Source organism: Colletotrichum truncatum (genome assembly GCF_014235925.2).
Source record: "Colletotrichum truncatum strain CMES1059 chromosome Unknown Contig_0002, whole genome shotgun sequence".
Lineage (NCBI taxonomy): Eukaryota > Fungi > Ascomycota > Sordariomycetes > Glomerellales > Glomerellaceae > Colletotrichum > Colletotrichum truncatum.
Genome location: NW_027222399.1, coordinates 5,104,760 through 5,117,369, shown reverse-complemented (window position 1 = coordinate 5,117,369; position 12,610 = coordinate 5,104,760). Strand labels below are relative to the sequence as shown.

Sequence of the window (12,610 nt, the reverse complement as noted above, 5' to 3'; positions counted from 1 at the left end):
GCTTGCGAAGGAAAACGAGAGACTGCGGGCGTGAGACGAATTAAATTGTAGAACACACAAACTTCTTCGCCATACATGGTTCTACAACCAATCATTGGCGGAGAGATATGGCAAGACGCCCTACGTGTGATCAGTCCGATGTAGCGCTCATAGTAACAAGGTCTACTCGTTAGTGCCATCAATACTGCTATCGTATATTACAAGTTTTGCGAGGTAGACTTGATAACTGTAATCTCAATAGGTTCAGGGCTTTGGAAATACAATCCTTCAAAATCTTCGCTGTTTTATTTGCCGGCTTCACGCACTCCAACATCGCATTCGTTTGAAGTTGCCTCGTTCAAAATTTATGGTTCATGATGATATGCTACCAAAAATTTCGACCGAATTACTGAGCTGCTCACAGTTTAGCTGAAGTTTTAGAGTGTTAATTGGCCCATGGTCGATAATATTGATTCGTCAATATCGGTAAGTTTGATGGATAGCTTCACCCGAACTCAGCGGACCCAGGCCACCTTCGGGCAATAAGGTCGGGCCATTGTGACATCGTGCCACCCTAAAATCGATGGAATAAAATGGGATGACATTCAAATTTATGACAAGACAGAAACTTTCGGTTACATTAGTTGCTCCTGTGCCGGTGAAAATAGTGCGGTATGGAATTGCAACTGCTTTCTTTCTCAGATCGCAGGCAAACCCGTGAATAAGCGGCTGTCGGCTCAAAGCCCGACCGGCAGAACATCGGAATACAAGCCGTGATTATGTCATCTTCTGCCCGTGCAATTTACCCCGCCAAAAGGGCAAGCGCCGGCTCACCCCGCTGCAGAGGGGAGCACCGAAAATCGGGCCAAACAAATGGCGTAATCGGGGTCAACCAGTGCTACAGCAAAATCGGCTCCAGACGGGAATGGGGCTTAAGGGAGCGTCAAGCAATCAGCGTCTAGTATTTTCGGAGTTTCGCCTGGTCTAATCGAAGGAGGGTGGTCATTTCGAACGCCGTGCAGCTCCGATTCCCTCATCGCGTTTCCTGCTCTCCGTCTGTCCCTTTTTCTCTTCCATGAACTCCTTCGTTCTCCCTCTACTCCGGTCTCGCATCCCTAGCAGTGCCGCAAGAAGAGGATTTCGCACAACCACCATGAGTCTCAGCAGCAAGATCAAGCCCGCGGCGCGAGTCACCGGCCGTCGCCAGGATGTCTGGTGTGTTAGACCCTGATGAGCAACACGGCGTATTACCAAGCAGCCGTGAACCTCCTCAAACTCGGATGAATGCGCGCGTGAATCCCTTGCTAACTGTGGCAGGTCCATCATCAATGAGGCCGCCGCTGCCTCGCCCAAGCAGCCTATTGTCAATATGGGACAGGGCTTCTTCGGATACAACCCGCCCGATTTCATTCTCAATGCTGCTAAGCAGGCCTTGGATCGCGTCGAGTGCAACCAGTACAGTCCCACCAAGGGCCGCCCTCGGTTGAAGAAGGCCATTGCCGATGCCTACTCTCCTCACTGGGGCCGAAAGCTCGACCCCGAGACCGAGGTTACCATTACTACCGGCGCAAATGAGGGTGAGAGAGAAATGCTACGATGCGATGTAAGGGTGGTAGACTGACACCTAACCAGGTATGCTCAGCGCTTTCATGGCCTTCATTGAGCCCGGCGACGAAGTCATCGTCTTTGAGCCCTTCTTTGACCAGTACGATAGACCCTGGGATACTTCTGACCGGACCTCCATGTGCTGACTCCGGGAACAGATACATTAGCAACATTGAGATGCCCGGCGGCAAAATCGTCTATGTCCCATTGCACCCGCCCAAGGACGGTGGTGAGAGGACGTCATCCGCCGGCAACTGGACCATCGACTTTGACGAGCTCGAGCGCGCTATTTCTCCCAAGACAAAGATGATTGTCCTCAACACGCCACGTCCGTACTATCTTTCGTCTCTACCTACTTACACGTCACTGACCTGTAGATAGACAACCCTGTCGGCAAGGTCTTCTCCAAGGACGAGCTACAGAAGATTGGTGACCTCTGCGTGAAGAACGAGATCATCATCCTCTCCGACGAGGTCTACGACCGCTTGTACTACGTCCCCTTTACGAGAATCGCCACCCTCTCTCCCGAGATTGAGCGTCTCACTATCACTGTTGGCTCCGCCGGAAAGAACTTTTACGCCACTGGCTGGCGTGTGGGCTGGCTCATGGGACCGGCCGATCTGATCCAATACGTGTCAGCCGCGCACACCCGTATCTGCTACTCCTCCGTTTCTCCTCTCCAAGAAGCCTGCGCCGTCGGCATGTCTCACCCCACCATTCTCAAACTGAGCAAAAGCTAACAGTCCACAGGATTTGAGGAAGCCGAAAAGCAAGGCTTCTGGGATGAGACAATCAAGGACATGAAGGGCAGGATGGACCGCTTCAACGAGGTGTGGAAGGAGCTTGACATGCCCTACTCGGAGCCCGAGGGCGGATACTTTGTCTTGGTCAACATGGCCAAGGTGAAGCTGCCCGAGGACTACCCCTTCCCCGCGCATGTTGCGAGCCGCCCGCGCGACTTCAAGCTCGCGTGGTTCCTCATCCAGGAGGTCGGCGTCGCTGCCATCCCCCCCACCGAGTTCTACACCGACCCCAACGCACACATCGCCGAGGACTACATCCGCTTTGCCGTCTGCAAGCCCGATGACGTGCTGGAGACCGCCAAGGAGAGGTTGCGCGGTCTGAAGAAGTATATCCAGGAGTAAACGTATTTGAGACTTTAGATTATATCAAGGAGTTGGGTGAGCACATGTACCATGCGATCTCGAAGATTTCTTGTTCAAGATAGTAAATAGACAAAATGCATCCCATGCAAGCCCTAAATTTTTGTTTCTATCCCGTACATGTCGATCATAAAAGTCATTGATATCCCCATGAAGAACACTGACCACGTCAACAGCCTACTGGCGGAACTTGGCCGAATTGAAGCTGTTTGAGACGGCAGCACACGCATCACCGACGCCACCCAGTGCCCCGCCTTCTTTGCAGATGACAATAGGTCCACTGATGTTGGGACCGCAGTACGTGACCAAAAGAAGTCCAGACTGGCCGGCAGGGACGCCGGGTGGGACACACCAAAAGACGGAGCCCGTCACATGCGCGTCGTCGACAGGTTGTTTCCCAGCAGCCAGAGCTTTTTCAATGTCTTTCTGGTTGTTTGCATCTGTGTCCATCTGTCAGCCCGAGATATGGATGAGCGGCGCTAGAGGGGTGAGGTAAACCGACCGACTTTGAGGAGATGAGAGCCACAATATGTCTGGCTTGGAGTGCACACGACCGCGGTAGCGGCGCCGGAGAGGGCGGCAACGAGGGTGATGGTGAAGGCAGATAGAGTCATTTTAGACTTTCTGTTTAATTATTGTGAACCCTTGGGATGAAAAGATGTCTTGATGAGATTGTTGAGACGTTATCTAGGGCGAGAAAAGGTGGTGATGCCAGGGATGGATGGCATCCCTTTATACCCCTTGAGAAGGGAACGCTTTCGCAACACAAGTTAAAAAAAAATTACCCGCCCGATTCATCGTTACGAAAAATGGGGAATCTCTTTGAGAGCTACAATCGGCCCTCTCGTACAGCTTACCTGCCTGCGAATCCTTCGAGATGTAGTGGTGTTTCCCCTCACGGTCAACCACAACGGATTACATTATGGCTCTCAAAGGGACATTTTTAATAGGGCAAAAAGAGGTGACGTTGATTATGAACAAGCGCCTCAGGGCAAATTGCCATCTCTAGAATGGTCTCAGGCCCGTTTCAATCCTTCCCCTTCCTGATCCTCTTAACCAGGTGGGAGCTGGGTGATGAGGACTTTGTTCCCAGTGAGGATCACGGAAGAAAGGACGAACAGGAGCGGCAACCCTTTTACCCGAGCCTATGGTTGGCTGTGGGCCGTTCTATCGCTGGTAAATTTGCGCGTAAGATCCGTAATTGGCTGAACCAGAGTTGATACGACATTAGTACGGCGCGGATTGTGTGGGAAGCCATGGTCTAGGCTCCGATGGAGGCAGGTAGCGACGAGATGAGCCAACAATTGCCTGTTTAGCAAGAAGTCAGAAGGCGTTGAATTGTCTGTGTATGTACGCGCAGAACAGTCAGAGTGAAAGGGAAACTGTTTCTGCGACAAGGTAATCAGTAGAAATATTCAAGTCAAGTCCCAGCCCACAGAGCACTAAACTGGAATGAAATCTCAAGGTTCAAAGCAAGCAAAACATTCATAACGTGGTTTTCATTGTACTCAACGAGTACGAGGCGAAATAAATGGAACAATGGCGCCACGAGAAGTGCAAAAGAGGATGAATGTATGACTTTGTGCAATTTCATCACGATCGTAGCTAAGTACCTAGGCTCATCGAGCTTCCCCTTATGAACTGTGAAGCCCACCACTAAAGCTAAGCAATATCCATGGACCATCATCAGGTCCCAAAATCCTCGCGAGTCCTGAACTCTATGGATTCAAGAAATATGAAACCCCATCCCTATTCCTGAACATCGAGTGCCATGAAATATAGTTTCGAGTTTCAAGAGGAGACACCAAGGTGAAAATAACAAAGTAAGACTAGGCCTCAACCTTTTCATGGCTGTCCACCATGTTGATATCCTCCTCAAACAGATCCTTGGCCTCCTCAGGAGTGGGAGGGGCAGCAGCCTCGGCAGGTTCGTCTTCTTCAGCGGCCTCTTCAGCAACCTCGTCCTGCTCCTTCTTGGCCTTGGCCGGAGTTCGGCGCTTGGCGGGGGTGGCTCGCTTCTTCTTGACGGGAGTCTCAAGAGCAGCGGACTCTTCGCCATCGGCTTCACCCTCGGTGGCAGCGGAAGCCGCGGCAGTGGTCTTCTTCTTCGGGGTCGCACGCTTCTTCTTGACTGGAGTCTCGACAACGAGCTTCTCCTCGGTCTCGGCGTTGAGATCATCGGCTTCGTCATCATCCTCGGCAACGGCGGTCTTCTTCTTGGCGGGGGTGGCGCGCTTGCGTTTGTTTGGAGTAGCGACGGGCTCTCCATTCTCGTCAACGGAGGTGGGCAGATCAACAAAGAGCTTCTTCTTGATGGCACCCCAGGCATTTTGGGCAGACCGGTGGTTGCTCATGCCGAGGGCGGCGGCCAACTTGTGGGAATCGATCTGAGAAAAGCACATTCGTTAAAAAACTATTAAGTTGATGCATGGAAATTGATATTATGTTGGCTTACCTCAGGAAGCGTCTTCAGACAGTTCCAAGCGTGTTTGAGGATCTCAACCTCACGATCGGTGAGGTTGGACTTGCCTCCGTTATTGTTGCTGTCAGAAGAAGACATCTTGAATGATTTGAATTGATACAACCCAAAGAGGAAGAGTTCATGAGATGATGCAAGATAACAGGATGCAATGATGCAGTTAGAGAAAGCGGGAATGGAAATGGGTGGTGAAGGGCTTTTGCGAGTGTGCAAAGGTGAGAGATAAGAGGAAGATGAAATATTTTCGAGGAGTAGAGGTGAATACCTTTGGGAGAAATAGTGGGAGGCAAGTGCAGATGTAGGTAGGGCAGAGACTCAATGTTAATTCAGTACTCTGTGTGCGTGAAATTCTTTCGTTGGTGAGATGAGTTTGGTGAGTTGGATAAGTTTGAGAAGGACTGGCAACTGGGCCCTGTATTAAATAAAGGATGCTCTTTCCCAAATATGAGTATGGTAGGGTGAGTATGGTAAGGAAATTTGTGCTCGAAAGCCTGGAAAATTCTACGAGTCTAGAAGTTGGAGTGACTTGCTAGATTAATAAAGAAGGTGCCAGAGCAAAAATCAAATCGAGACCACAGTCGCACCTGCCAACAGGTAATCCAGTACAGTTCCCTGATGATTTATGCGCCTTTTATTTGCTCACAACACCTCAAAAGCGCGTGTCTTAACGTTCAAAGAAAGGGCAGGCAGGAGGGACAGTTCTCTCCTTTCCACAGATCTGGAGTAGGACAGGCAAAGGTTCAGAATCGACCAGAACAGTTCAGGCTACCTTCGGACAGGTAGAGGGGTCTTCAGAACTTGAAGCAATGCTCATAATCGGCCTGAAAAAAATTTATCCGCACTTTTCTTTTGCCAAACCAATTTTTCTTCTACAATAGGAAGACCCTCCCAAGTAAAAGTTGACGGCTTGATATGCTCCTTCTGCACCACACCTTTTAATGTAGATGAGCTCGAGCCATGTGCGCATCTTACCTATCAGCTGCCCTATTGCTTTCATAAGTATGCGCAGAGACAGAGGAAGTCAACATCAAAGGGCATCAGGTGTATGCGCCCAATTAATTCATTTACTGAAACATTCCCGATTTCCAACCCCAATCATCTGGTGTGCTGGACAACATAGCACACAAGATGGAGTGCGAAAATAAGATTGAAGATTGTACGATACATAGCCTAAAGTTGCCAAAGTGCCTAGCTGACAGTATCTCGCGTGAACCCGGGCCTGACTAGAGGTTTTGCTTCTGTGTCTTTCGCGTATCCGCAGTTAACAGCTTCCTTGTGGCGAGCGTTTATCTTGACCAGGCATAAAACCGAAACTTGTGGTAGAACAACCCGATTGTGCCGATTCCTTTAACAGTTTAGAATAGATAAGAACGGCTTGGAACTTAATCCATGGATAATGAACAGTCTTACTAAGCTTGCTGCAGCTTGAAGTCTATGTACCTGTTCCAATGATGCTAATGCCCCACCGCGGCTTGCTGCGCAGGCTCATATCTATTTCCGTGCGGTTTGGCAGCGTCAATAACCCTCCTCATTTCCTTCTTTTCTTCCTCTGTCAGTTCAATGTCTCTAGAAGCCCAGTTCTCCTCCAATCGTTTGGCCTTGGTTGTGCCTGGAATGGCAATCATGCCCTGTGCAGCGACCCATGCAAGTGCGATTTGGGGCAGGCTGCAGCCCTTCTTCACCGCAAGCTTCCTGAGCTCATCGACAATAGCTTTGTTTTTATAGAAGTTCTCCCCTTGGAACTTGGGAACTGAGTTTACCTTGAGTCAGCATCGATACGTTCTTGGCCACAAGTGTGTAGGTACGCGGGATTGCATGGAGGACTTACTTTTCCGACGGAAATCATCCGGTGCAAAGTCGTCGGGGGATTTGTACTGAAAGTCATCAACGAGAAACCCGTGGCCAAGGGGACTGTAAGCGACGTAGGCTACGCCCAGTTCCTTGGCGGTATCGATGAGTCCATCTGTCTCGTGCAGTGTCTCAAAAGCAGAGTACTCTGCTTGTACGGCGTCAATCTTGGCAACTATATTTGATTAGCCAATTGTTGTACGAGTATCTCCGCAAATGTCCTACTAGAATTGGCCTTGCGAAGCGTCGCGGCTGAGCACTCAGAAAGACCGATGTACTTGGTCTTTCCCGCCTTACGAATCTCATCGAGAGCTGGAATGGATTCCTCCAACGGCGTATCTGGGCGAAACGGTCAGAAGTAGTTGCTTAGTGAGATTTGATTGGCTGCTTACTAGGATCGATGCGGTGGAGGTAGTAGAGGTCCGGGGTAAAGCCAAGCCTCTCAATTGATCCTTCAATGTACTCCTTGATGTGGGATGCCGAGTTGGTCACAGCCCCGTTTCCAAAAACATCGAAGCCACATTTAGAAGCAACTAACACGGTTCATCAGTCAGTCCATGTAAGATGCAGTAAAAAGAGTTATTGGCGCTTACGGAAGACCTTATCGCGAACATTGTGTTTTCTGATGAAATCGCCCAAAAGCTTCTCATTGACACCAGCTTGATAGACGACCTAGGTTCAAAATCTAAGCATTAGGATACGTCCAAAATATGCGACTACTCGATGCACTTACTGCGGTATCCCAGAATGTGCACCCAAGTTCGATCGCTTTCAAGAGCACAGGTTCAGCTTGCTCAAGAGTCAAGTTGGTACCCAAACCAAAGCTCAAACCCATTGCGCCGAAACCTGGCGAAGGGACCTGGATATCACCAAAAGGAAGTGACTTAACCATTTTTCTGTCTTTTTTCTTGTTCTTGTCTGTTTTTCTGCTGTATTCTTTTTAAAAAGAAGATTTGAAGGATTTTTATGAGTCTGTGGAATGAAGCCTTGACCTGATGTTGGAGATCTACAAGAGCAGCTCTACTCTGAATAAGTAGTTTTTAATATAGCTTCAAGTAGTTGAATCTATTGTGATGACGTAAACGAGGTCAAAGGAATGGATGAAGTGAGACATTGACGGAGTTCCGGTGTTAAGATGCGTGTCGCTGACAACCTGGCAACTCAGGGTTTGTGGAGCCGCTACAGCGCCACAGACCTCGGGGCCACTGCGTCGTGCAACAAGCGTAGTGGAGGCCACATTGACGCTACCTTGCAAGGTTCCATGATGGAGTTAACATATGTCTCCGCTGACACCGGATTTAGGAAGGCGATCATTGATAGCTCTCATGGCAAGCCAACACAGTGTCATGTCTGACTATCGTTCGACAGGCACAGCATAGAGAAGGTTCTCGGCCACTCCTCTGTCCACCTCTGTGACTTATCATGTCACAAACCTGATAGTTGGGGCTGTTCGTACAATGAACCAATCGCAGAGTCTAAGCCTAGCTAATCATCACCCTCGTAGCATCTGGCAAGTTTGTATCCAAGGGCGATATCTGCAACATACAGTCGTAACGTCCCACCCCAGTTTCTTGACCATCTATGTTTGCCAAACGCGAGCTTGCATGCAAGACTGATAGTTGGGAATTATTTTCACGACTGAGAAGCCGGGCACCGACAAGAGCAGGTTATCCCTATCCAGGCAGTCTGCTTGTGCTGGGTTATTTTTTCTCAGCGTCTACTTGAATAATGCAGTTGACAAGCCCAACGATAAGTCATATGCCCTAGTTACCAGTTTCAAAACAGAGCGCTATCTCGAGCACAAAGACAAACCCTCAATGATTCGTATCCACTATGTCCGTGCCAAACACAACGAAATCTTCAGCCACCTTGCACGTTCAGCTGAGAAGCGTCCCCTGGACTTTTACGTGTTCGCCTCCTTGGAGCTTTCCAGCCACGAACACAAAGTCAAATAGTAAGATCATATTGGTACCTTAACTGCCAATCTCAGTTTGTCTTCTTGCTCTATGCTCCAGCTTGTATTATGGACTCCGACCGTGGATGTCCTGCGTGGAAGCAGTTTGCTTGGAAGGTGTACCAATTCATCAATACTTTTAAAATTCGCAACTTGATTTCCGCTATCCTTTGCCACAGACAAGCGTAGTTTTGGATAGCGCTATCTTTCTCGAATCCACAAAACGCCTGATTCGCTCTGTTGTGAGACCCTCCAACGATCGGCTTGTGTCATCACGGACTTAGCAAGTTAAACGCCGTTGTCAATCTATGATTTTTCAGTACGTATCCACACTCTTTCAAAATCAGCGCCTATCACCGCCTGACCTCATAAGTCAATTTCCACCTGCAGAGAAATTCTTGATATTCTCCTAGCTTCGAAATAAATATGAAAGAAATATTTATTATCTCGATGGCCCAGTTGAGGCATATAACCATGAAACCCATGCAGGCATAGCTTCTCTAGAGGAAATATCCAAGCCATGTTCGTACAGCAAAGCCATGTTCGTACAGCAAATTGTGCTTCAAGCCTTTGGCCTGATTGCGTCCTCCTTACCCTTGTCAGTAAAGGCTCTGCCAGCAAGCCACTACGAGCTACACAGACCTTCACATGTAACGACAGTTCATACTGTCCCCGGAACTGCAACACTCGAAAATCTTGCTGTCAGAAACAACGGTCATATCCTGGTCGCATCGGTCACTTCGTCAACTTTATATCAGTTGTCACCGACAAATGAAGGGGACCCGGTTGGCGTTGCCGAGATAGCCGGTGTCACCGGCCTGCTCGGGATCTCTGAACTAGAACCCGACCTGTTCTACGTGATTGGCTCCAACTTGACGTCCACTGAAAATTCAAACGGCGTGTGGAAAGTCGACTTGCGCAATTTTGAAGTTTCCCGAAATGGCACCATCATCCAGCCGGCGAAGATCTCATTGGTCAAACGAATACCGTCCGCACGACAGCTCAACGGCATGACACCTCTGGCCGCAAACGACACGACGAACCTACTCATCTCGGATTCATCTCTTGGGACGATTATTCGGTTGAACGTGGTGACGGGCGATGTTAAGACTATCCACCAAGAGCGCGAAATGGCCCCGTTGGACACAGGTCTCAATATCGGGGTGAACGGTATCCGGATTCGTGGAAATAGTCTTTACTTTGTGAGCCTGGACCAGGGTCTATTTGCCAGACTTCCTATTTCACTTACCGATGGATCTGCTGCCGGACCTGTCGAGATTCTTGCCTCTAATATTACCTTTGGCGATGATTTTGCGCTCTCGAATGATGGCAAGCGAGCGTACGTCGCGACGAACGGCCCACAAGAGGTACTTGGGGTCGATCTCACTCGGGGTGGCAAGGTTGTCGTTGCGTCTTCGTCTCTCCTATCTTCCGCATCATCAGTGGCCCTAGACAAATTGGAGCCGGAAAAGGTCTTCTACGTCACCGGGGCAGCAAAAGTTGGCAACAGTACCGTAGGTCATCTCGCCAGGGTCGCACTTCAATGTCGGACCACACGTTTAGTTTCTTAGCCCCTTCTAGGTCAAAATACTGAGACAAGCTACCAATAAACCATAAGTTATAGAGGCGCATGCCAAATAGAATTGCTAGAAACCAATCGCATAGTTCTTTGAGTCAGAAGCTTGTAACTGTGATCATGGTTTAAGCCCTGGCTGATTGAGGGGAGTCTAGAACATATGTCACAAATCTGATGGGCTTACAGAAGAGTAAACCAAGTATATAACAGTACGCTATCTGATGCTCTTTTGCCTCTTTTCCCACCAGCTGTGTAGAGGCGGTGCGCCTGAGCACAGAATGTCTATTGGAGTATCCAAGAGGAACTGATCGAGAACCTCAGGGGGAGCAATTGCCAGGTCGTCGAGGCGGAACAGTCGCTGTCCGTAGTTTGCCAACATGGATGAGAAACCTGACGCGACTTCTGGCACTTCTAGAAGCTTATAGCCTCTTTCAAGCAGACCGGTACCTTCCATTTTATCCATAATGTTCTTGGCCGGACCTGAGTTCGTCTCTTGTTAAAACGTATTGTTTGGACGTGGGGAAACTGCAGGGTCGAAGATCATAGACTTACCCATACCGAATCTTTCCATTTCCCTTTCTGTCTCAACAATCATATATTTGGAAAATAACGGGTCTGTTGTTTCTAGCTTCTGTGCTTGTATGTGCATGTTGTAGAGGTTGACCTCAAACGGCCCTCCTCGAGTGACCCACGTCGTCCAGAAATCCTGTTTGCTGGTTTTTTCAACGTAGCGAACGAGTTCGTCGATGATGGGTTTTTCAAAGAACCACTGCACACTTTGAAGAAAACAGAAATTAATAAATAGCCCGTAGCGGCAGCTTCGAATATCATCTTACCTCTCCAGGTTCCAATATGCCTGACCAAACGACTCAATCTCGCGATTCAACACGCGTGCGGAGTTACTGATCATTGCCCGCATAAAATCTGTGTTGGCCATTCTTGATCTCCATATTGTCGGCTTTTGAATGTAGGTCTCGAATGCCTGTCTCATGCTAAAAGGCTGCACTGCGATGGCTTCGGAATCCAACCAGAGCCCCCAGTCATACTTGAGTTCCACAGCAGCTGCCAATTTCTTGATAGTCTGATACTGGAACTTTCCATGCTCTTTCAGCAGCACTGATGTGTCATTAGGCGAGATTCTTCCCTTGTAATTCGATCGAAATACTGTGGGTAATATGTCGTAGAGGTTGACGATGTTCAGCTTGGGTCTCGGGCCATTGACGTTCGTTGCTGGAGTCTTAAATATGCTGTAGGTTTCACCGCAGCTTTTCAACCCCTTCGTCGCATTTCGAAAGGCCTCTATCTCATTAGAATCCGAAACAATGATGTGTAAATCGATTTCGTTGTAGTCAGTGCAGAGGCACATCAACGACTGAAAGAAATCTATAGCAAGCGGTATGTGTTTCGACTGGTTGAAGAGTACGTCAGGAAACTGGCCTGCTGCCCTTATGAGTGAATGCCTACATATGTTGGAAGAATGATTGCATATCTTGGTTGGCTCGATCCAGATGGCTTCGATTTCAAAAAATCGTGTGGGCGGCCGTGGAATGATGCCGCCTTGCTGCCTGTATCGTTGGATGTGGAAGACAGTGATGACTGAGTCTCATATTGCGTCTTTTCATGGCTTTCGTTGAAGGAGTGCAAATCAAGACGTGACCATAGATGGAAGCCGAAGAAAAGGAACAAGACAACAACGCAACTGAGGCAACTCAGATATAGCATGCGTGTCTCTTTGAATTTCACACAAAATCTGCTCGTCAATAACATCATTCGCGGTCAGCCCTTCTAGCGGAACATAACTGCGCAACATTGCCAATGCCCCGGAAGAACCCTTCATGCTATATAACGCAAGCTTGGAGCACGTTAGCGTCGCCAGGCGGTTGTGTTATGTCTAGCGTGTACTTTATACCACGGAATGCTCCGATCAACCATCAAGGATAAGGAGTCTTGAAGTGAGGGGGGCCCTCATCGTACATGTTTGACAGGAAATATCGATTTTCATCTGA

General features: G+C 48.8%; 6 protein-coding genes across 6 annotated transcripts; 2 read left to right on the top strand and 4 right to left on the bottom strand.

The window, feature by feature from the left end:
* Positions 1 to 1,054: 1,054 nt before the first annotated feature.
* CTRU02_204354 (kynurenine aminotransferase) lies at positions 1,055 to 2,729 on the top strand (the record flags this gene model as incomplete). Its single annotated transcript, XM_036731311.1, has 6 exons — positions 1,055 to 1,194; positions 1,297 to 1,556; positions 1,612 to 1,688; positions 1,726 to 1,912; positions 1,966 to 2,283; positions 2,335 to 2,729. 6 exons carry the CDS (start codon positions 1,055 to 1,057, stop codon positions 2,727 to 2,729), a joined length of 1,377 nt encoding a protein of 458 aa, XP_036576971.1.
* A 195-nt stretch (positions 2,730 to 2,924) lies between these two features.
* On the bottom strand, positions 2,925 to 3,361 carry CTRU02_204353 (uncharacterized protein; the record flags this gene model as incomplete). The annotated part of the gene is made up of 2 exons (XM_036731310.1): positions 2,925 to 3,187; positions 3,250 to 3,361. The coding sequence occupies 2 exons, from the start codon at positions 3,359 to 3,361 to the stop codon at positions 2,925 to 2,927; spliced, it is 375 nt and encodes a 124-aa protein (XP_036576970.1).
* A 1,215-nt stretch (positions 3,362 to 4,576) lies between these two features.
* On the bottom strand, positions 4,577 to 5,307 carry CTRU02_204352 (uncharacterized protein; the record flags this gene model as incomplete). The annotated part of the gene is made up of 2 exons (XM_036731309.1): positions 4,577 to 5,134; positions 5,203 to 5,307. The coding sequence occupies 2 exons, from the start codon at positions 5,305 to 5,307 to the stop codon at positions 4,577 to 4,579; spliced, it is 663 nt and encodes a 220-aa protein (XP_036576969.1).
* Positions 5,308 to 6,680: 1,373 nt separating this feature from the next.
* On the bottom strand, positions 6,681 to 7,966 carry CTRU02_204351 (aldo-keto reductase; the record flags this gene model as incomplete). The annotated part of the gene is made up of 6 exons (XM_036731308.1): positions 6,681 to 6,976; positions 7,055 to 7,249; positions 7,300 to 7,413; positions 7,467 to 7,607; positions 7,668 to 7,746; positions 7,808 to 7,966. The coding sequence occupies 6 exons, from the start codon at positions 7,964 to 7,966 to the stop codon at positions 6,681 to 6,683; spliced, it is 984 nt and encodes a 327-aa protein (XP_036576968.1).
* Positions 7,967 to 9,567: 1,601 nt separating this feature from the next.
* On the top strand, positions 9,568 to 10,599 carry CTRU02_204350 (uncharacterized protein; the record flags this gene model as incomplete). Its single annotated transcript, XM_036731307.1, has 1 exon — positions 9,568 to 10,599. The coding sequence occupies one exon, from the start codon at positions 9,568 to 9,570 to the stop codon at positions 10,597 to 10,599; it is 1,032 nt and encodes a 343-aa protein (XP_036576967.1).
* A 219-nt stretch (positions 10,600 to 10,818) lies between these two features.
* Positions 10,819 to 12,371, bottom strand: CTRU02_204349 (uncharacterized protein; the record flags this gene model as incomplete). The annotated part of the gene is made up of 4 exons (XM_036731306.1): positions 10,819 to 11,084; positions 11,157 to 11,380; positions 11,441 to 12,012; positions 12,069 to 12,371. The coding sequence occupies 4 exons, from the start codon at positions 12,369 to 12,371 to the stop codon at positions 10,819 to 10,821; spliced, it is 1,365 nt and encodes a 454-aa protein (XP_036576966.1).
* Between the last annotated feature and the right edge of the window lie 239 nt (positions 12,372 to 12,610).